Source organism: Phalaenopsis equestris, unplaced genomic scaffold, assembly GCF_001263595.1.
Source record: "Phalaenopsis equestris unplaced genomic scaffold, ASM126359v1 Scaffold000105, whole genome shotgun sequence".
Lineage (NCBI taxonomy): Eukaryota > Viridiplantae > Streptophyta > Magnoliopsida > Asparagales > Orchidaceae > Phalaenopsis > Phalaenopsis equestris.
Window position 1 is genome coordinate 1,126,178 of NW_018164547.1, and position 24,447 is coordinate 1,150,624.

At 35.1% G+C, this 24,447-nt stretch overlaps 1 protein-coding gene across 1 annotated transcript; it reads right to left on the minus strand.

Moving 5' to 3' along the window:
• Window positions 1-1,133: 1,133 nt before the first annotated feature.
• LOC110020631 lies at window positions 1,134-22,473 on the minus strand. Its single transcript, XM_020718789.1, is given in 9 exon segments — window positions 1,134-1,375; window positions 1,490-1,654; window positions 2,046-2,160; window positions 2,391-2,542; window positions 2,890-3,038; window positions 17,039-17,201; window positions 21,695-21,803; window positions 21,889-21,947; window positions 21,950-22,473. Coding segments are annotated over 8 exon segments (1,236 nt in total). The 5' UTR covers window positions 22,313-22,473; the 3' UTR covers window positions 1,134-1,375; window positions 1,490-1,528.
• Window positions 22,474-24,447: the final 1,974 nt, after the last annotated feature.

The following is a 24,447-nucleotide window of genomic DNA, read 5'->3' on the forward strand; positions in this document are numbered from 1 at the left end:
AAAGATTGTTGTAAGTTTGAAATCATTGTGGAGAGGACTAGGCCAAAATTGATTCCAACACTTGAAATCAATGTCATATGAGTTGATCATTGTGATTTCCAAAGGTGAGAACAGGGGCATCCATTACTCTTGTTGTGTGGATAAGTTGTGCCATCAATGCAGTCATAAGTGATCCAAATCAAGCCAGAGTCCAACACTCGAGAATCCTAAAGTGGTGACCATGTTAATCAAGAAGAAGTCACAAAACCATGTTTTCTATTTTTCAGTATTAATTTTTTGCTGATAGTTTATTTTTTAGAAACAAAAATTTTCCTATCTTTATTTTCAGAAACAAGAAATATTAGCCAACTTATACGCCCCGCAAATTACTTCAATCAACTAGCATTTAGAGGTGTCTGAAAACTTACCGCAAATTTACCACCACAAGCCCCGCAACTAGTACGCCTAAGAATCCCCCACCCCCAAAATACTCTCCATTTGTCCCTCACAAACTCACTAATCAAGCTAGCTTCCATGAGGAGAAGTCACCCACACTCAAAGAGCTCGACCTTCTCTCAAGCATTATAACCCAAAATCAAAGCAACTGAGAGGAGAGGTTGAAAGCAAGCGAAGAAGAGAGTTTATGATTACCTAGTTTGGGCTTCGTTCTTGATTGAAGAAGAAGCAGGCGCAGGGGGCTTCGTGAGAAGGCTCAGGAACACCAGGTGGGATGCTAGGGCAGAAGACGGGGAGGTTTTGCGAGACAATAGGGATCGCGAGGCAATAGGTAATATTAGCGGGACGAACACGGGGTAGCGGGGTCGATCCTGTGGCCTACTTTCCGCCAGCTTTAGCAATATGCGTTTGCAAAGTTGGCATCCAAACGACATTCTGTCGAGGTAACCCAGGAGATTACTTCTTCCACCACTACTAATATTCTAACACATAATAAAATGATAACCTTTTGTATTTTATCATTATATACATATTATTTTCAGAATGTTCATATAATTAACAAGCTAATAACGTAAATACATTATTTTTAATTATACAATATTTTTTTACATAATTAGATAACATTAATAAAGATACATTTTTAATTAATAAATCATTGGATATGGAATTATAGCATTGACTAGAGAGAAGCAAGCAAGTAAGCGCACTCTTACTAGAGAACTACACAATCCCTTCTGATGAATTCAACTAAAAGCACAATGCACACTTGCATATGTACCTGATGTGCAAACCGAGCCGCGAAAATGGAATACAACATCAATTACTCAAATGCATAATATATACATGATAATAAGAGTATAGTAAGTATAGCTATTCTTGCACTTTGCCTACCGAGCTTCAAAGTTGTATGGTGAGATTCAGTAGAAGCCACACTACAATCCTAAATCGAATTAAATTGAAATTGGATCAAAAGCTAAGCTTGCCAGGTGAACGCAAATTTATACATAAGAATGGCCAAAAAATATAAGAGAAAGGAAATGATATTAAGACTGACCTTTAAGCTTAATTTCATATGCTTAATAGGAGAGAGAGCTCATAATCCCTGAGCAATACTGAAAACAGAAAGCAGGATTTCCACACCTATCAGAACAATAATAAGCCACTCCAAAAATACTGATTTCCTGTTCTCAAGAATTTCCTGAAGAAATCGAATATTATGCTGCACGCCAAAGAAAAAAACAGAAAAGAAAAGAAAAAAATTTATATCCAAGCCTTGGATAATAATAATAAAGGGGGAGCACTTACATACATAACACACAATTCCTATGTATTTACATATCAAAAAACTAAACTTCACTTTTAGATTGACACCACCCAACTCTCTCATACTGCATAGAAAATGTCACTTTTTAACTAGAAGTGAAATGCATCTATTCATGCATGGCTAAAGTGGCATATATTTAAAAATTAAGGTTTAAGTGTTAGATATGTAACTATATAGGAATTGAATGGCATGTATGTAAATCGTCCCAAATAAATAGACTATAAAGTGGATGTAAATGATTGCAGTAGTATTAAAAGAAAAGGAAATGCCTTTTCATTCAACTTACCTCAACGAACTTCAACTTAAAATCAAGGTTTCCAAACCTTTGACTCAGCTCGTATTCATCCCGAAGATATTCCCAAATCTGGGCATAGTTAGCATTTCTCCAAGCAATATCTGTCCTGTAAAGATAGGAAGACGTGAAACTAATTTGGCGGCGTGGATTTGGATCCTGTGTTTCCCATAAGCCCAGAAAGATTTCAAGTATATGTATGTAGCAGATGTGTGCGTCTTTGTTTAAGAAATTCCCAAAACATATGCTTTATTTTTTATTTTTTATTTTAAATTTTCTTTTTATTTGTTTTAAAAATTGGATGAAGAGAGCAACTGGGAATGGGAATACCAATATTACCTCTCGAAAAGCCCAAGTTTAAGGATGACATCTGCCATGTTTGAATTTGCTTTTCCAACCAACTGAAAAAGTTTCTTCCTTTGCATGGTAAAGGTGCCGGTCTTTTCCATGCCTCGGTTAATATCAGTGAATTCTGCAACCATTCCATCAACCTAAACAAGATGGTGAATTGAAGTCATACATACTCCTTTAAACTGTTCACAGTATATTAATTTAGAGAAATTTACGTACATATCAGTTACCACAATTCTTATGTATTTACATATCTTATACTTAAACTTTCATATTTATAATTATAACACTTTGACGTCATAAACTTATTAATGAAAAAATGTATTTCATTTTTAAAAGGCAACTGATAGTGGTACTTTTGATCTGATGTTAAAGAATTGAGTGTACCTACGTTAATATGAAAATTTAGGTGTTAAAAATGTAAATACAGAAGAATTGTGTGGTATGTATGTAAATGCCCCTATTTAGAGAAATTTCCGGGACATACTTGCCGGATATAGTAGTCTAAGGCAATGCTCTGACCAAGAACACTTCCAATAGTGCGGATTCCATCTATGCTCAAAGTTTTAAGAATAATGTAGTCAAGCCCCCCTTGCATCCATACATCCAAAGTAGGCTTCTCTACTACGGCATAATCTAGAATTAAATAGAAAGAAAGTATCAAGCAAAAGTTAAGATTTTTTTCAACCAGTTGTGGATATCAATGAAAAAAAGAACGACAGAGCATAGTTAGAGAAAAACATTGACTGTACATTTTATGCATGATGCAATAATTAACATAGAAACTCAAAAAGAGTCCCAATGACATTTCCACTGCATCAAACAAAGGCCTTATCTCAAATAAACCTGATTTATTTCAGCAGTCATAAATGTTTTTGTGAAATTAATCAGCACACTCAGCCCCTTACAGATTTGGGAAAGATTTCCTACATCTCGAATGATAGAATTTGGGAGAGATTGTTTACCTCTCAAATTGTAGGAGCTTATCTTTATGTATTATAGTTGTACCGTTGGTGTTACTGAAGAAAAATAATTTGCTTTGCCCTAATTTCGATAGAATTTCATATCATATGATATCAAAGCATTTGATCTTGGAAGAAAAATGAGTTGGAGGAAGAAAAAAGGATAGTGGCTTATAAAAGGATCGCAGCTTATAAGAGGAAGCTTGCAATGGGCATACGGTACAAGGATACAGTCGCGTAAGCCTGCAGCGGGATCGAACAAATGAACGATGGGTTTGGCATGTGCGCACAGAAGGATCGCAACATCATACAGGAATCTCGCAATACAATGCAATCAAAGGAAGTGATCCGCTCTAGATGGTACGACAATGATGACATCGTTGTGTGTGCTGAAAAGAAAAGGGATCATGGTGTGTGCTACGAAGCTACCGCGACGTGCCCGATCCGCAAAACCTCATGCCTCTCATGTCTCTAAAGCCCACACAACACTTTCCTCTCCACTCTGCTCAATCGTTGCTTGGGATTGCGACATGCCCTAATTATAGAAAAGTCATGATTCAAGCTAGTTGGCAGCGACTAAAGCAATATAACAATATTGATTAAGCAAGGACATAGAAAACATTGATTAACTTAATATTGCGATGCAATGACGATTTCTGATCCGAGTTCATCCTCGGAATAATAACGACCACAAGAATATATGGTCTGGACAAAACATTAGAGAAAAAGATAAGCCAAATTAATTCTGAAATAGACAGATGTCTCTCATCCATGGAGGGGAGATCGAGAGAAAATTCAAGACCTTAAAAGAAATAATGAAGAAGATCATGGATTTTCACATAAAACCACCTCCATCCGTTGCATGATCAAGCGACGATGCCAGGAATAGACGCTAGTAGCAACAACCAAAAGGAATTGCACGACATCAGGGTAGCATCACTGCTTTAGAAGGACCGGGAGCTACAATATCAAGCGAAGAAATCAAGAGCAAACTTGAGCGTCAACACTTAGAAGAAATAGCGCGACATTCGGATGGTTTGAACAAACAAGAGCAAGCAGGATCGAAGTTGATAAAGATGGAAAAAATAAATGTTATATAGTTGACAGAGATTTCGATGATTGATAAGCTACAGGATGAGTTATTTGGTGTTGTGATTTTCTCTCTAAGATTGACCGGAAGTCAGGACACCGTCCGATTCAGATGCATCCAAAAACGACATTTTGAATTCCTGAGGGTCTCTACGAATTTCTGTTTAAATAGAAAGAATTGCCAGATGACGACAGACCATGGGAAGCATACAAAATGATCCAACAATTTTTCCCACCTTGATGTCAATATGTCTTTCTGGGAGAAGAGTATTGTTTTGTTGGTGTCTAACCTAAGGGCAATTTAGTCTTTTATTATTTATTATTGTTTAGTATAAATAGGGCTTAATATACTTAGGGTTAGAATTATGCATGAGATTGAGTCTTGAGTCTAATGGTCAAGGTTTTGGAGAGATTTTCTACCTTTCGAATTGTAGGATTTGGGAGAAAACGCCTACCTCTCAAATTGTAGGTGCTTATCTTCATATATTCCAGTTTTATCATTGGTATTATCGAAGAAAAATAAATTAATTTGCTCTAATTTGGCAGAATTTCCCATCAGTATTCTTTTAAATGATAGATCCAAGGCACTTAACATTATCATACCAATGTATCACTTAGTCTTCTTGTAATTTGACTGATTTGTAAATTTAAATTTCATTAGAATTACATTTAATTTTCTATTCTTTGTTATCTACAATCCGATGGACTATTTTCTTAAATTTCCATAATTGTGTGATTATTTCATAAGAACAATCACCAATATTCCAATTATTTGGGACCAACTTTATAAATCCCATTCATTATTCAATTATAGTTACCGTTGCATAAGGATTTAAATCTTAATGCACAAGTTAAATCCACGTTATTTTTAGTTTACCTTTTCTCTTTTTTTATTCCTCGACAAGATGTTTCTTTCTTCCATTATCAAAGTTCAAATCAAATAAAAGTTAGTTACCCACCATTTTATTTTCAACAGATGCTATTCTCATAATCCACCTCATAAAATCTTTTCTGAATATACCAATTCTAGTTTTTTCATACATTCATCATAACATTTTGTATTTCTTATACAATCAACTTAACAATCATTGACTTGACCACACAACAATAATGTCAATACAGCACAGCATGTTTAATTAAAATTTCAAAAATTAATCATCAAGTCACCAGGATATTCTATCAGCAGATAATGCACTTAAGACACTTCCATTTTAACTAACTAGCATAAACTCCAAGGCTCATATCCTCATCTATCCTCATAATCTTCTCACGAAATTTAAATTTATCATAACTAGGAACCTTTGTCATATATATTAATATTGATTGATAACCATATAAAACCACTAAATCTACCAAAATATTCTACTAATCCTCTCATTTTATGCTAAGCCTTCTCGACTTATTCCAACTTTTCTTTTATTTCAACAGAATTCTCACCAAATTGAATTGTCAAATTATCTCACTTTGATTATCATTTATAAGCATTTCCACTACAGATTAAAAAACATATGAATTTATGTCAATCCTTAATATAACTCGATTGTGGAACCCAGGCAAAACACAGTTTATCAAATAGAAAAAACTACGGTGCGACACCACACCGCCATCGCCACCGCACTGCCGCCCCAAACTCACCCTATATCTTTAATAAGTTCAGCTTGTCTTTATCAACATTTATTTTCCTTGATGCATAGCAAATAGTGACTTACATAAGCTCAGACCCACCCTTTTGCTTTCTCAGAAATATAAAAATAATGAAAAACCAAAGTTACCAATATCCTACTATTCAAATTTTGACACTCGATTCACACCCACAACAACAAGACGCAGTTTTTATATAATTTTATGCATTAAAAAAAAAACAGCAGCCTAGAAGTTAATAAAAGTAACAAATGGTGAACATGGATTTGACGAGTTCATCATAAATTCTAAGATCAGGATATGGAAAAATATTATTATACATAACCATGACAGCGGTTCATGCATGAATCTGCAGTTAATGTTTGGATGGCTTATATACGTACCTCTTAATTCCTATGCATTTACATATTCAACAGCCAACCATCAATTTTTACATACATACCTTACATATGCATAAAAAGTCTATTTCATTTTTTAAAAGTTAAATTGGTGGTATTTTTGACGCGAAATGAAAGATTTGGGAGGTAAAATTGTAAAAAGAAAAAGTTGATGTTAGATATGTAAATAGATAGGAATTGGGTGTTGTGCGCTAAATGTTTTTACAGAACAAATTAAAGGCAATACGGGTTAGTGAGAGAGCTTAAGATGAAATCATAGCAAAGACAAGAAGTGAGACAAACTTATGCCAAGAGGTTTAACTGCAAAAGCATTAAGAAAAGGCAAATAACAAACGCAACTAACTATGGTAAAGCACTAAAGACTGTTGTTAGTTTAACTAGAAGCTGCAGAATATCAATGGCAGTTGGCATTTATTTTTAATGATAAATATGATTAATTAATAAAAATTTCCTTAATTAATATAACGTTAGATTTTTCTTAATTACCTAAATTAATTAAACAATTTCCTTGATCACTCCAGTAAAATTTAGTTCATTTCTCAAGTTTTTAAAGTAATTTATATCATTAATAAGTCTTGAAAGGGCCAAGTTGGAACCCCCTGATCTGCTAGATTACATCTCCCTCATTAAGAAGATTGACTAGAATTTATGTCATGACCTTCCTCACTTCAGCCAATCTTGCTTTCCCTCTGGTGTCCGAGATCACAACCCTTCCCTTCTTCAACAATATCATGACAGCATCAGGATGCATCTCTGTCATCTCGTATAATAAGACATTAGAGCTGACTCTCAAAAAATATGCAGCAATTCAGTTATAAGCAGATCATTATTTTACTAATTTTTACTATTAAAGGTTAGAATATGTTTACCATTATCATTGTTGCTCCAAGCTAGGATTTAATTTCATTTTCCGCACCAAGCTACAATTTCTTCCAATTATCAGCACCCCATTACAAGCTCCACAACTAGCTCAGAATAACACCTGAACATCACCGTTAGAAGCAGCAGCAGTCTGTACATCATCTTTAGTTGTTAGCGTATGTTTTTAATATCTTCTTGGCTCTAAATTCCTTAAAAAAAAAAATGATAGTTGTTGATTCTATCATGGCTAAATCTTTGTAAATAGAGTTTGAACAGTGCGTTGTAACCTATTTAATCAAGGACATCTTAGGATCCAGAATCTGTATAATCACATATATGGAATCAAAATTTACAGTTTACGTGGCATTATTTTAAATAATTTTTGCTTTCAATGAAAAGAGAAAACATAAAATTCACACGATAATTTAATTGTCGCCTAATAAATAATTAGAATAAAAGTTAAGGATTAAAGAAACCACAAGTCCCCTGGAAATCACGGTGCTGACAGAATTACGCTACAATCAGAAATCACACTGCAATTAGACATAATAGAAAATATAAGATTTAATCAAATCCAAATGCATATGAAGAACAATAGCAAAATAGAATAACAAGTAAACATCACTAAAAATAGAAATTTAAATCTCATACCAATACAAGGAAATGACTTACTATACAATTTGATAGTCATCATTTGCACTATAGTAGAAAAATTTATATCCAACCAGCACTTGAGCACTGGAGGGAAACAACATCCTCAAAGTAACTATTACTAGACAGAATTTACAGCCATCATGTTTCCCGTTATTTATAATCGCACAATAACAGAAAAAAGGTCAAAAGTCCTGGTCCAGCAAAAATCACATCATTAAAGATACATAATGAACAACACATGATAAGGCTCCATTGAGCCACAAAGATTGCTTGTAATGATGCTCACAAAGGCAGCAATCATGGGATCCTATGGAACAACATAGCTGCAAGCCCCAAATCACAAATCACAAATGATGATGGGATATAACATTATATAAGGGAAAATAAGTTGAAAACTAATACAATCTGACGTAAAAGTCAAAACTCCTTTCCACAGAAATTAGGCAAACACGAATTTTATTGTAATAGTCCAAACAACTAACACAAATACAACAGATAAGCACCTACAATTCGAGAGATAGACGATCTCTCCCAATTCATACAATTCGAGAGGTAGGAAATCTCTCCTAAACCCTAAACCTAAGACTCACAACTCGATCTCATGCATAAACCTAATCCTAAACATAACAACTCTATTTAGACCCAACAATAATAATAATAAAAGACTAAATTGCCCTTAGACATACAAAAAATAAATTTGCCTTCAGCTAAGCACCCTCATAACAATACTCCCCCCCAAAAAGGCAAACTGTCCTCATAGTGGGAAAAAATGAATGTTCCTCCTCTCCAACAGTTGTCTCTATTTCTTCATTCTCTATTTCCTTGTTCTGCACTATGAGAACTTGTAATCTTCAACACTTTTTATCACACCGAAAACATAACCTCTAAGCTCGCTTCTCTCGAATCTTTGTCTCTGTAAGGCGCTTGAGTGTTGCTCCAGGTTGTGATCCATTATTCGTGTCTCGTGCAACCTCCCTCTGGACTTCCACTGTCTAAACGTTTGGCATCGTCATGGTAGCAGCAGTTCCATACGATGCTCCATCTGTGTTGCTCCTATTGGCTTTCTTCATCTAGTTCTCATCTTCCACCATCTCGGCTAACTCCACCATCTTCCTCAATCCCCGAGGTCTTAGTAGTTTGATTGTTGCTCATATGTCGGGCTTTGAGCATTTCAAGAACTTCCTCTCTAATCCTGTTTAGAAATCCCCCACAGTCGTCTCGACAATAGTTCAAATCTCTCCCTATATTCCATGATTGTCCCCTACTGAGCCAAGACATAAAATTACTCGTGTAGGTCTTCTTCCAGAATGACTCGTAAAGGTTCCAACAGACAATCATTAAATTCATCTCACGAACGAATCGATCATCTAGCCTCCCTGTACTAAAACCAGACTAAGGTTTTATCCACCAAACACAATTGTGTCGCCATGAGTTTCTCCTCATATAACCCATTCAAGGCGAAGTATCGCTCGGCCTGATACATCCACCTATGTATGTCTTCTCCCTCGAAGACCGGCATCTTCAACTTCCTAACTCTAACATCTCCGCCCCAACTTCCACTTCCACAGTTATTTCCTACTGTGTATCAAGGGTAAAAGTCCTTCCTTCGACTGTAGTCATATCCCCTCCTTACATCTCTCCTTTATTCTACGTGCTCCTTCATACATCTGGCATAATCCCTTCTCCATGTTTCGGCCCAACCGCCTCCATCAGAAATCTCAAATACATCCCTAATCGGAGCCTTGAGAGGTGGTTCGTGATGGTGGATATTTTCCTCCTCATGTTCCTCATTTTCGATCTTTTTTCCCTTCGATCTTGCCATGGATTCTCCAATCAATCTTTGGTTAGGATTTGCAAATTGAATCGTCGACGGGGTCTTGGATTGCATCTCAATAAGCTTCTTTATCATCTCTCAAATTTCTCTCGATCCTCCATTCAATTTTTCATGGAAGAAAACCTATCCTCTATGGAGGTCCATCCCTGATCTGACTTGGTTGATCCCTTCCTCTACTTTTTTCTTTGAATCATCTACTTTCTTAGCTGTCATTTTCCCCAAATAATGAAAGTACCTGTAATCTATCAGACGAGGCAAATGATTGAAAATTTCTGAACTTCAGAGTTGGTAGTGCAGAAAATGATCGGATGCGGACTAGCTACTAGAAACACGACTGTACGTGAAGACGGTGCCAGAGGACACGAAAGATGGAGATTCGGGTCACTGTACGCTGCGCTGCCTTCCCAGATAGCTCTGATCACAACTGTATTGGGTGAGAAGAATAGGGGGCTTTGAATCTCTGTACGCCACTTCCTAGGTCACGCTGATCGCAGTTGTATGGAGGCAGACGGTGTAGAAACAACATGTTGGGTCTCAGCAAGCCGCTATCCCTTTGTGGCTCATAAGTACGACTGCAAGTAATTTTTATACTGCAATCCGTGGTTGATAATGACCTGAACACCCCCTCTGCCCATGGTTTCTAGAAATCAATGGCTCGGATACCAATTTGATACAAACCGACATCAAAGTCGAAACACTTTTCCACAAAAACTACGGCAAACACGAATTATATTGTAATAATTCAAAAAACTCATACAAATACAAAAGATAAACACCTAGGATTTGAGAGGTAGGCGATCTCTCCCAATTCCTATAATTCAAGAGGTATGAAATCTCTCTTAAACCCTAAAACTAAGACTCACAACTCGATCATGCATAAACCTAACCCTAGACAAAACAAGCTTATTTATACCCAACAATAATAATAATAAAAGACTAAATTGTTCTTGGGCCAGGCGACCTCGTAACAAAAACCTATTAACTTAGATACCTATACTTCCTATAAAAGGCCCAATTCACATGACAAACCCAAGAACCAAACCATGGAAGTTGTTCTTTATAGGGATTATCTTAAGCATGATCACACTACAATAAACTAATATAATAAGAAAATTATGAAATACAAATAAAGCTGAGAATGACAATTTGCTTGTCCCAATGCTCATATTTTACATTTCTTCTTGGTATAAACTTCGAGTTTTTTATCAAATATGACCAGCTAGAAAAAATAAGTTCAAACAAATTGAGCATTTGATATAAATTTAGTAAATATGGGTTTAACTATTATGTCACTAGTAGAGTGATTTATCATCATCACATGCAGGTTTGTAATTCTAGCATTCAAGATACTTTTTATATCCACCATTAATATTAGACAAAAGTTCATTCTCTAATATTGTGCCTAGAACAACATGCATACAACTATCTTATGACGTGTTGAATGTAAACTACAGAAGAGAAGGTAGAAAACCAGTGGAATTCAAAGCGTTGCTGATAAGTGCATAAAATAAAGTCAAGTCAAATATATTAAAGGGTTACCTAATATAAAAAATTGTCAGAATTTCCAAATGCATTCATCCCCACATGTTGCATGATTTAATACAATCCCTCCTTTAGCGATAAATTTCTTGAAGGTTACCATAAGAAACCTCAAAGGATTTAAACGAACCATTGTTTTATCAGATAGTTGAATTTCATGTATGTATAATTCAAATCAATAGACTTATAAAGGTAGCAACAAACATTCTATTTTTTTTTAATCTCTTCATCCAAATCTAAAGCGAACTGTGGCACCGCAAAGAGTTTAGCATAGGAATCTATCAAACGAGAGAGGAAGAGAAGAGATAGACACAAGAGAGAGAGAAGACAGAGAGAAAAAGAGAGAGAGAGAGGAAAATTTTAATATTAAGACCCCGTTTGGGGCAGCTTATTGGGCTGCGGCGGCGTTTTGAAATTGCCACCGCAGTGTTTGAAAAACACATTGGGGTCGCGTCTGGGTGCCGCTCCGAAATGTTGATCCCGAATTTGTTAATAGGGGGTGAAGCGGGAATAAGCCAGCGTCTTGCATCTGTTTATCGCGTTAGGGTAAAGATTTCCGGCTGTGCCCTCCTCTGCTCTCCCTCGCTCTCGACCTCTCGATCTTCCTTCTTCCTTCTGCTCCTTCACCCTCACGGAGATCAACACCAAGGTACGTTTTTGTAACGAAAATCCCCACTCTCGCCCTCCCCGATCTTCCTTATGTTCCTTCTCGCCTCAAATTAGGTAGATTTTCGACCCTCACATTTTCAGTTACATTTCTCTGATATGTACATAAACGGAGTGTTGATTACCCGTAAATTCACACCATATATGGGAAGGGAGAAGAGAGACAAATCGAAAGTGAAAGGTTTTGAACTTTACAAATAGAGAGAAAATGCTACCGGATTTGATTGCCTCAAATTTTTGGATATTTATGAGCTTGAGTTGGTATTCATTACATTGCATAAGTGGCTACATATATGTTCTATAAAACCAAAAAAAGAGGAAGCTGTGATTCACGGCTTGATAGATTGCTTCCTGGAACATGCATTATACAGAGCATGGTGTGCTGTGCCATTGCGGGTTCTAAATTACTGGATAAAAATATCCTCTTTCCTCCATATCAAATTTTGTTTAATCAATCAAATTGAGAGGGGTTCTTGGACTATGCATTATACAGCATGGCGTGTTGTGGCATTGGGGGTTCTAAATTACTGGATAAAAACATCCTCTTTCCTCCATATCAAATTTTGTTTGATCAATCAAATTCAGAGGTTCAATTATAATATAATTGGGCAATTACATACATACCACTCAATTCATATGCAATTTTTCTTATTAATTTACTTGATTATACAGTTTTGTTACAAACAGCTTGATAGGATGGTCATTTATCCAGCAACAGCTGTCAATAAACTATTCTTTATAAGCTCCCCAAACAACAAGCCAGTTTATTTTGATGATCTGCAGGTTATCAGATTATCAAAATAATTTGTTTATCAGCAGATTATAAATATTCAACAGTTATCCCAAACATACCCTAAATCATCTTCAAATAGCGAATGTCTTATTGAACTCTGTGGTGAGATTTACATCAAACCACACTATGAAACTTCAGAGGTAGATCGGATAGCAACACGTAGTTGTGTTTATAGATGATGAGACCACCCACAACTTTATATCTACTCAAATAGCGAATAAATTGGAGCTTGAGAAGGTGGACACAAGAAATTTTGGAGTCATGAAAGAGACATGATAGGTGGAGAAGATAAGAGGAGTTTGTAAGAAGTGATTTTAACAAAACCAGACATGCAGATGATGGAAGATTTTCGTCCTTTGGATTTAAGGAGCACTGACGTGATATATTGGGTATGAAATAGTTACGATCCATAGAGGAGACTAAGATGAAATGGAAATTTTTAATCATGGAGTTTCAAGAGGGAGATAAGATGATAGTGCTTCGTGGTGACTAATTTGTGTAAGGCCCTGGTGTCAGTGGATTCATCGAAGGTGGTGGATAGGCTGGAGGGGCCACTACCTAAGAATTAGAAGAGATTGAGAAGGTTTATGGGACTTACATGATTCTACCCAAAGTTCGTGAAGGGTCATAATTCGATTGTGTGGTCGTAGACGAAGAAAGTGAAAAATGATTACTTTCAGTGGATGAAAGTGACGACCCGGACTTTTGAGTTGTTAAAGAAGCCCATGACGAGTGTGTTCGTATTGACAACGAGAATCAAACTCTAACCAGTTTAAGAACGGTAGCCACACAACTTAATACATCAGCTGGTTTTCCCACCTTGAGAATAGGGTGTATTTTTGGGAGGGAGTATTATCATACTAGTGCCCAACCTAAGAGCAATTGTGTCTCTTATTAGCCTAAGGACAATTCAGTCTTATTATTTATGATTGTTAGGTATAAATAAAGCTTAATAGTTTAAGGTTAAGTAGTTTAAGGTTAAAGTTATACATGATATGAGGTATTGTATCTTAACATTAAGGTTTGGGAGAGATTTTCTACCTCTTAAATTGCAGGTGTTTATTGTTGTATTCATCTTGGATGTTTGATATTACTGTAATAAAATATGTGTTTACCCTAATTCTGTGGGAAAATATTTCTCGAATCCTATCAAGTATATAAAAGAGTTAGCTAGAATCTATCGGAAAAAGAGGAAGAGATACAGATGAGTACGAGAGAGAGAAGAAAAACCTTAATGTTCAATATCCATTCAATTGGGCCTTTCATGCAGCCTAAAGCACCTTTATATGAAATCAGGGTTTAAGGCCATTAAAATAACTTAGAATAATACATTTAACACAAGAAACATACTTAAAACATGCATAAAAACTATGGACACATGCCTAAAAACCAATAACTGTGATTCATTTGATTATGATGATTCTGCTTCAATATCATACAAATGACTAATGAATGATACAATGATATAATGTAAATAATAAAATGCAAAAGACAAATATTATTGCTGTAACTAATTTTATGACATGGAGGTGTTTAAGAAACTTAAAAAATTAAACCACGCAATTGTGATGTGTTTATTTGAATGAGTCATTTATTTAAAGAAAAATAACCTATATAGAATACTTCATAATACATGATTTGTTCATATTTACAGTTAGAAATAAATTTAATTTCTATCAAAAGTTTAGGTTCAAATAAGACATCATACTCAATTTTAGTTTAAAACTCAAATACTATCTCTAGATCAATTATTAATTCGTGCAATAACGTAGATGTAAACTGAAATTTAAACAAATTAAATGTACAATCAAACAAGAGCTTTGAGGCATCCAGCTCATCATCAAAAGAATTTTAATGAATTTTAGTATCTTCAATAGAATTATATTCAATGATGATGTGTTTAATAAACTTTAAATGAGATGTATAGAGTTTAGGTGATGTAGTCTTCATAAAATAATGTTTGTGTATAAGGCATCATGTAGTATTATTGGAAAATTATTTCTTAATTTGTCCTTAATTTCCCGTTTAAGATCATTAATGAAATAAATAATAACAAGATTTTATAAGGAAATTTAAAATTTGAATACAAAATTTTTAAACCTTAAAAAAGATATTCAAATACAGCATATTGTCTTGCTTACAATTCTCAAATTGATCATGTAATAAGCTCATATATTCACTGAATGACAAATATTATCCATTAAGTTTATCTTTTACATTAAATCATATGAATTTAGTAATAAGTCATAGTCAAAGTGAATGAGCATGTTTCATTTATTTTTTTCAACTTTTTGAGAATTAATAAAATTATAAAGTTAAAAAAAACTTTCAACTTATTGATTCTAAATAAAAATAACCTAAAAAATATACCTCGCATCATTGTAAGAACATGGTTATGAATCTTATAATAATCATACTGTAATTCTCAAGAATTATAACCTACTCAATTTCATATAAATTGCATAATGGTATTATGTTTACAATTGATTCTAGTATTATGTTTTTTAGTTGATATGACAACCTTAAGCCTTGAAATCAAATCTAACATAAGACACCTTAGGGCCTAGGATTTCCTTATGCAGCATATGATTTAATACACTTAAATCAAGCATACGGAATCAACACTCACAAACAATAGTTCACATCCTTTGATCAAAACCTATTAAATACATAAAATGCATACAAGCAATAATCTAAGGGTAAACTAAAAATAAATTTAACATATTAGTTCAGACTCAATTAAAATCATATGTCAATTGTAAAACACACCGATAATAATATTGTACAAGTTTTCATAAAATTCAATTATGTAGGTTAGCCATAACAAAATCACAAAATAAAAAAGAACATGGAATAATTCACAGAAAAAGTAATCCATACCTCAAAACGGTACAAGAAGATGACTTACTAAGAATTGGGCATTCTAAACATGCACCACACTAAAAGTATTCACATTCCACCAACATTCAAGCCCCCACACAAAAAAAAAGAAGAAGAAACTCAAAATAATGGATTTTGATGGAACTGATTTATGTGCTTCAGGTTCTCCTTTAACATAATCACAAAATAAGGCCAACAATCACAACCCAACCAAAAATCTCACCGCTGAAGATATAAGTGAAACAACATACTAAGACAGATAATCAACAAAACATACTCGTAGGAATGCTAACAAAGGTAGAAATCAGGAAATCCTGTGAAACTACCAATTCGTGAGCCTTTAGTCAAAAAAGCAGAAGACCCAATATAATATGGGATCATGCTTCCAAACAGAGCCCAATAGAATCTAAACTAAAACTAAAAGCCCAAATCAGGGCAAATCAGGACGAGAGGATTGAATTAACAAAGAACTAGTGGTTATAACAACTATAAGACAACTTGAGAATTGAACTAGGGAAGAGAACAGAACCTATTCTCCACAGAGATCTTTACAAGCATGATTACGTCATATAAACAAATATAAAATAAATAAGAAATCTACAAAATACAAATGAAGTAAAATCATAGTTCAAAAAGTCAACTTCCATCATCTCAACACCCACATCCTGGGATTTTGATAAATACAAACTCTTCTCTCTAAAAAAACATAGCTCAATAATTTCTCTAACTTCTATTGCCTTATCCCAGAGTAGAATCGTTGCCCTTCTCCCTACATCTATTTAACAAATATTCAACAACCAAAAAAAGTCCTTTACTACCTCAAAATTCTTCCTTTGTACCTAATTCTTTCACAATTTACCCCCATCCCCCCATTTTAATCCCCTTCCCTTTAACCCTCAAACCACAAAATAAAAATATATATATATACTAGTAGTTTGTTCATCTCAACTATATGGAGAGGATAGCGCAAGGATGTAAACATAAAGTTATTTTTAATTCATTAGATTTTTGCATCCTTCATAACATTTATCAACAGACCTCTATTTTTATGAATAGTGATGATCAATGGCATGCCTAAACTTAGTTCAAATATATCACTTCATGTTTGATCACAACAATGTATCAGTTTCTTTTTTTCTTTTCTTTTTTTTTTTTGTCCAAGAGAGAGAAAGTGAGCTATTAGTATTTGAAGAATTACACCCTCCAGTTGTTTCTTAAATTTAGAACATAAAAACACTGGAGTGCTAACAGAAGAAAGTACTGTGATTGGTTTAGAAAGGTATAACTAGTAGAAAGTAGACACACATAAAGAAACATACCATCTTTTCTCATCTCAGGCAGTAAACCTGATGCGTGTTTCTCAACAACCTTCAAGTATCCATCAGCCTCATGCTCAGAAACATTGAACAGAACAACAGAGCCATATTGGAATACAATCATGTAGTGACATTTACTCTCATTTAATGAACCAAACTCAACACCCTGAAACATGGCAATTCAAAATTAAGCTCTATATTAAGCATTAAGAAACTTAGCGAACCTTGAACCATAACATCACCTAAAAAACTTACAAGTTAAAATCTACAAGCTTGTAAAGAAGCAAGTGGAATAACAAAATTTCTATCATATACCATCGTCAATATCTAATAAATTATAACCTAAACACTACCTAACAGCTAAAACGGATGACCAAAAAAAGAAAGATCATTATGATTGCATTGATAAAAAAGAAAAAACTGAACCAGCGAGCAACAAAAAATGGCTCTTTATTGAGAGCAGAACAGAACCGCCCACATGGTAGTGTAAGGAGAAGCCCAAAAAAAATCCTGCATTCAAATTCAGGCTGAACCAAGCCCACAAGCCCAAAAAACAATCCTGCATTCAAATTCAGGCTGAACCAAGCCCACTAGATAGGGGCCTCATAACGTTGAATACTCCATAACCAATACTACCATCGAGTGCACCGAAACCAATACAACTACTAAGTACACACCCGACATTGGAATGCAAGTGCAGCCAATTGAATGTTCATGGTCTACTACTTCGGCCCAATACTACAAAAAATAAGATTAAGAGTGATGTAAAACATAATTGACATGTCATCACCAGCTTTATCTAGACCAGCCAAAATCGGGTAGGTCAGCATCTACCATAATAAGAATATCTATACAAGAAAAGTACAATCTAGTGTTGTTTTATTTGAGTAAACTTATGCTTTATGAATGATCCATTAAAATTTCTTTTGAATCCTTGGATGTCAAAATCCTCCTTGTAAAAAAGAGGTTGTTTGTATGAAGGAAATCAACTCATCAGTATTGAATCTCTCCCTCCCGGTATTTAGAATTCTCTATCTTTTCACATGCACATGCTCACAAATGATTCTACATTATTTTTCAAAACCAAGTACTCCATCACAAGCACCAAGCTTAGTCCATGTTCCTTCCAAATTGCAATTACCCATCATCAATGATCATATGCCACACAACGCAAGTCCGCCTGTATTATATGATTTGCCCATGTGATCTCATCCTGGATGAAACCTTCACCCATGCCTTACTCTATGACCGAACCTCAACTACTCATATGCATTTCTTTTAATCGTAATTTGCCAGTCACCAACTCAATTCTATTGCCTCCATATTGACAAAATTACCTTTCTTTCCTCCATGACCCAATGCCATCCTCTAGTCCATGACTACTATGACAACTGAACATCAAACAAGTCTCACTCTTCAGAGGGGCCTTGTAAGAACGTCCCTCATCCATAGTCCTCCTAGACTGATTCCTCCCTGCCACACATTTACTATGTATTTTCCTCGCCACAAAAATCATAACCCCTTGCATCTCAAGCCTACACCCCCCAACATAATGCCAAACCGCATTAAATATCCAACTACACCCACTAATGCCAAACTTATCACCTCATGCAACTTTGTATCTATCACGCAATCTCGCAAACCTTGCACCCCTTCTTGTCTGGACTTGCTCCCCTTTGCCCCAAATTGCCCGCCACAAACTCCCCCTAGTTGTCACCATGTATTGTTGCACTATGACGATAAACTCACTCCACTATTGAATGATGCTTGTGCTTTCATACTCATAGCCGCTACAATGCCCTACTTTTGATGCAGCTAATCTTTCGTAACCCTCAACATTTCTACTCCCACTCCTTCTCCTTGCCAACATGGGTTCTCTATCATGACCAAACTTCAACAATCAATCGTTGACTTCAAAAATTTTTACCCTACCCTATGATCTGATTTTTTTTATCTTATCAGTTCAAGCTACAATAATTCTAATAATGGTTATCATAAAGAATTTTTTCGATTTAAAACTAACATAAAAAGAACCTTATTCATATAGTCATTATGACTCTTATCATGAAACAAAATATGATTAATCCCATAGATCTAATTATTATGTTAATTGATCTCCTTGGTCATCACATAGTAAATGATGAAATGCTAGCCACTATGATAGTCGACCTCCTTCTCACTACTATTATAATCGATTAGCAAAATCTTCATTAGAACACAGTATGAGGATCATTGATCTCCATTATATCAACAATAATATCAACGACCTTTAAGTCATTCTACATCTTATTCAAATCACTCTAAATATGTCAATGAATAGAACCAACAAATAGTTGTACAAAGTAATGTAATGGTTGAAATTTAAAATGATAAATATTATCAAAAAAAAGGTATAACAAGAATTAGAATCAAAGGATTAAGCAAAGCCTTGACAAAATTGAATTGAACCAGCAGATAAATGATGTTAATTCTAGAGATAAGTATACTAAAATAAATGTTAATGATGAAAAAGAAGAAGAATAACATCATGTAGTTTATCGAATGATTGGGATCAATGCCTTGTAATAAAGAGATTCTTGTATCATATACTATGAAGAAGAATGATGTTGCCCCTAAGTCTACGGAAGTCTTCTATCGTTGTAATTGTTCCCTAACATTTATAGTGGAGATGTGTTTCTCCTCAACTATATATATTTTGGCCCCCTCCATCAAAGGTTGATTTTATATATCCATGCCTTCCACCAATAGATACTAACCTAGGTGTTCATAAACTACATTATACTATAAGGAGGAGTCCAGAATTTTCACGAGCTATTGAGATTGTTACACATGATACTGTTTAGTTCCCTATATTAAAGCTTACTTATTAAATAATACAAATTGACTGCAATATGCATATTTCCACCATTACCGCAACCATATTGAAATTAAATTGTTGTCTATATTTTTGAATTCATGCATGATGTATGTCAAAATCTAGCTTCTAAAACTTAAGAACCTCTATAGAAGATCAATCACTAAAAGCTATGTTTATCTTTATGACAAATAGATTATCGTGCATGTCTACTTCCGAGCTACTTATATAGAGACGGGAGCCTATCTCACAACTAAGTTCTCTATGAAAACAAGTCACACCCCAACTCTTTGAGGAAGAGTTCTTCATATCTCGGAGGAGTTGACGTAGGATACAATCAAGCAACGCATAATTATGTCATCACTAGCCTTATTTAGACCAATCAAAATTGAATGTATCAACACCTTTCTCATTAGGATTAATCATATAATAAAGATAAAATATATCATAACTTTATTAAGAAGATTATTTCATTAAAGGCTTATCTTTTATGAAATATCTATCAAAATTTCTTTTTATTTTTATTTTAAGTATTTTTCTTATTTAATTTTTTTTATTCATCAAAATCTCTATTATATTAAGGGGATGATTGTATGAAGACAATCATCCCATTAATATTGAATCATTCGCAAAACAATTTAGCTATTCTTCTCTCAATTCTTATCTTTTTTTGTTCTCTTTGGTTCTTGGAGCCCTCTTATTTTCACATGCCTTAGTTTGCATCAAAATTCCAAATCTTTGGTTTCCATCCAAGTAATTAAAAGTAAATAAGGGGCTTTGACTACTCGCCTTCAAACACTAATCAGAATTAACAATAGGCCCACATCATCAAGTTAAAAAAATCAAGTCGGGTATGACACAGCTATTCTTAGTGTGATTAGATAAGATAAACTTGGTCAAAGCAAGAGATGTTCGAAAGGAGTACCAAATAATTGAAAAGGAGGCCCAAGAGGTTATTTGTGTCATAAAGTCCTTATGCAAGCTCTCTTAGGTCATCAACTAGCCAAGAAGAAATCCAAAGTGGTCCATTTAGACGAACTTGGGGCATTGCACCCATAAGCTCCAAGGAGGCGACTAAGCATGGCCTAATTGACCTATTCGCAATAACTTGAAATGCGCATCATAGCAAAATCAAATAAGCTAAGTTAAATAAGACATAGGTTGGCATGGGAAAATGGCTTTTCAATACATAGTTAACTGGCTTCCATAGCATGCAAATGGGCACGCTAAATGATGGGCTTCCTAAAGTTGCAGATTATGTCTATCAACAATAACCCAACTAAGATGCATGCACAAACAAGAACTGAAGTGGGCTCTTCTCAGCAAAAGAGACACTTTTTCAGGAAAAAAACATAGAAGAAAATACAAGACTTTAAGGGTGAACTAGAACTAAATTTGATCTGAGATAGAGGAACATAGGCAGTAAAATTTGAGCTATACAACTCCAATTTTAGTAAATATCCAAGCCACCCACCCACTCTCTCCTCAAATTATCTGGTAGCATCTCTTTTCAACACAAAATAAATCGATTATATTGATCGCTCCAAACCAGTTTTGGACCAAACACACTGGATTTGATAGATAATACTGGTGTTTGAATAACACGATTATCTAAATAACATTGGATCAAACAACAAGAAAAAAATTCAAAACACAAAAGCATGTTAAAAGCACCAATTGTCAAGCATCCTATGTACTCCATAAAAACTTTCCATGTATCAATGAGGAAGGCATCCAAAAACATATTGGGCTGCAACAATTTTAAGCAGAGAGCATTTAACATCAAATGCAGCGGAAATCCTTACCTGGTCTCCCTTGAAATCATAGTACCGAAGCACCACATAATTGGTGGCACGAGAACTCGGAGGAATCACGTTAAAAGCGTTCTGTGACTGCAAGCTCCTCAAATCGATGCTGCTTGCCACAACGCCACACATAGAATCAATATTCAAGGTGGCCATTTAATAACAGATAAAAATAGCAGTGATAGTTAAGAAACCTGGTGCAGAGGAAGTAGGCCTTTACGGGGATAAACCGGCCCTGCTTCGCCTGCTGAGAACCTCGAGAAGGTGATCGTCATAGATTTCGTCCTCTGAGGCCGATTGCTGCTGCTGACGGTGGTGGTGGTTCTTCCAGTCAAATTCCTGACCAAGAGAAACAGACGAGAAGGCACTTACGTGGTCGAAGGCATATGGGCGGAAGAGGAAGAGACGGAGGATGAGAGGGCGGCGGCGATATGTAGGGCGGAGGGGGGATAAGGGAAAGAAGGGACGTTGTAGGTTGTATAAGGGGGTTAAAACAGGGGATAAGGTATGCAAGGAGCGGGTTTTCGTGAGCGCAGCGAAGGAGAATGGGAAAGAGCGGGACGAGGAGAGAATTGCCTTGAGATGTCTCTCCAGAGAGCGGGGCCACCACGCTTCCATGGGAATAGCACAGGGAAGAAGAAAATGATATCACATCGAGTAAGAACTTGAGAGGGTGCGACGGGAGAACTAAACGTAAGAGCGCAGGCGAAGTGGCAGGGAAGAAGCGAGCAAGTTTTTTTTCAAGCGAGAGAGCTTCTTGGTAAAAACTGCCAGGAAACCCGCAGCCATAACATTGAAATTTAAAAAAAAAAGGGAAATTTAGATACTTAGCACACAACTTTTATGTAATTATATCTCTCACAACTAAACTTTCATATTTAACTACATAACACTTTCTTGCTTTAAATCAATGCATGAAAAAATAATAATAAATATACTTATAAGAAATTAATAGATTTATATTAATTGGCTTGGTGAATAACTTTTGGTGTACTAAGGTTTTCTCTTCCCATTATGGCTCCCTTTTTTTTTCTTTTAACCTCTAATTATAACCCTGGCTAATGCTCTGATTGAAGACTTTGTTTTTCTCTATCGAGGCATCGGCTTGCTTTCTTCTTATGAATTCATCCTTCTTTTCTCCCCTCCTCATCAAGGCATCTTCTATTTTGGGAAAATGTAAACTTTCAACTAGAAATGTCATCTTCAGTATTTCCTTTATTCCATGTAACGAAGACGTAATTGTATTCTCGTATGAGGAAATTGATTTATGTTTGAAGCAATGGAATCTTGCCCTAGTGGGTTATGGGCTCGGCAAATTTTCTTTTTACGGTAACCTCCTTCAAGCCATCGAAAAAATCTAGAGCCTTCAAGGTATTATTGACCCTATTTCTCTTGTAGTGGATTTTTCCTCTTTAAGTTTACATTTGTTGATGATTTATATATGATTTTACTAGGTGTTCTATGGTTTATAAGTGAGAGGTGTTTTATTTTTTAGTAATGGATTCTAGATTATAAACCAATTAAAGAAGGTTTCAAAGATATTCCGATCAGGGTAAAACTACCTAACATGTTTCTTTGTTGTTGGACTGAAAATGAGATTTTTAAACTAGCCAACAAAATAAGCATTTTGTTGGTTGCAATCATCTTTCTGCAAAAAGAAGTCATCTTAATTTTGCTCATGGCAGTGTACAACTAAATACTACCACTATTCTCCCTGATTCTATCATTATTTTTGTGAAAGAAAATGATAATTGCAACATGCGAAATATTAATGGAAATCTAATCCATTTATGACGCATAATACATTTACACATGACATTACCTAATGCCCCAAATCTTCTTCCTTTAAACCTCCTCAAACCCTCATCCCTTGTCATGGTAGAATATAGAGTCGAACTTGCTCAAATCTCTCTACAGTTGGCTTCCATTCTTTCACCAGTTCTCAAGTCATTCTCAACCTCCCTCCAAACCCACCATGCACATCCCCTAATATGAATTTCTTGCCTCAACCACCTCTAACAGCACGGAGCCCTTAGTTGACGCACATAGTCTTACATCTCAACCCACTCATACTACCCCTCCTACCTCCTCTCCTAATGACAATAATAAATACAATTTTTTTTATAATTTTCAGCCTAATTCCTACTCTACCTTACCCTTCAGCATATTAGGTCATCTCTGTACTAATGACTCTATACCTTGCGCCTTCACTCAACCCAAGGGAAGCTCTTAATCTGAATAATGACTTATGTTCTATCTACATATTGGTGTTTGAAATATTTGCAGACTTAATGGTGATACTCATATAATTGACTATAAAAATTTTGTTAAAGAGCATGATCGAGGTCTTATGGTTGATTGAAATCAAATTCTCTAATTCCACTATGGTTGAACCCCTTTTTTACAATTAATAAATGATTTATGTTGAAGGTAGCACCAAGGACTTTTACAACGCCCCAAATGGTTGCATCTAGTTAAAATGAGATTCTTCTACTACCTCTTTCTCTGTACTATAATCACATGCTAAATACAATCATGGTTATTTAACTTTTTCTTTTCCTATTGACTTTTACGTCACTTTTTTGTATGCTGACAGCAATGTTACTATAAAGAAAGATTTATGGAATTATATTACCTCTCTTGCTAATAATTTGCATTATACTTAAGTTTTGTTAGGGGGATTTATTTTCATACATGATATTAGTGAAATGTTCGGTGGTTTCACGACCCCCCCCCCCCCCCCCCAAATTGCT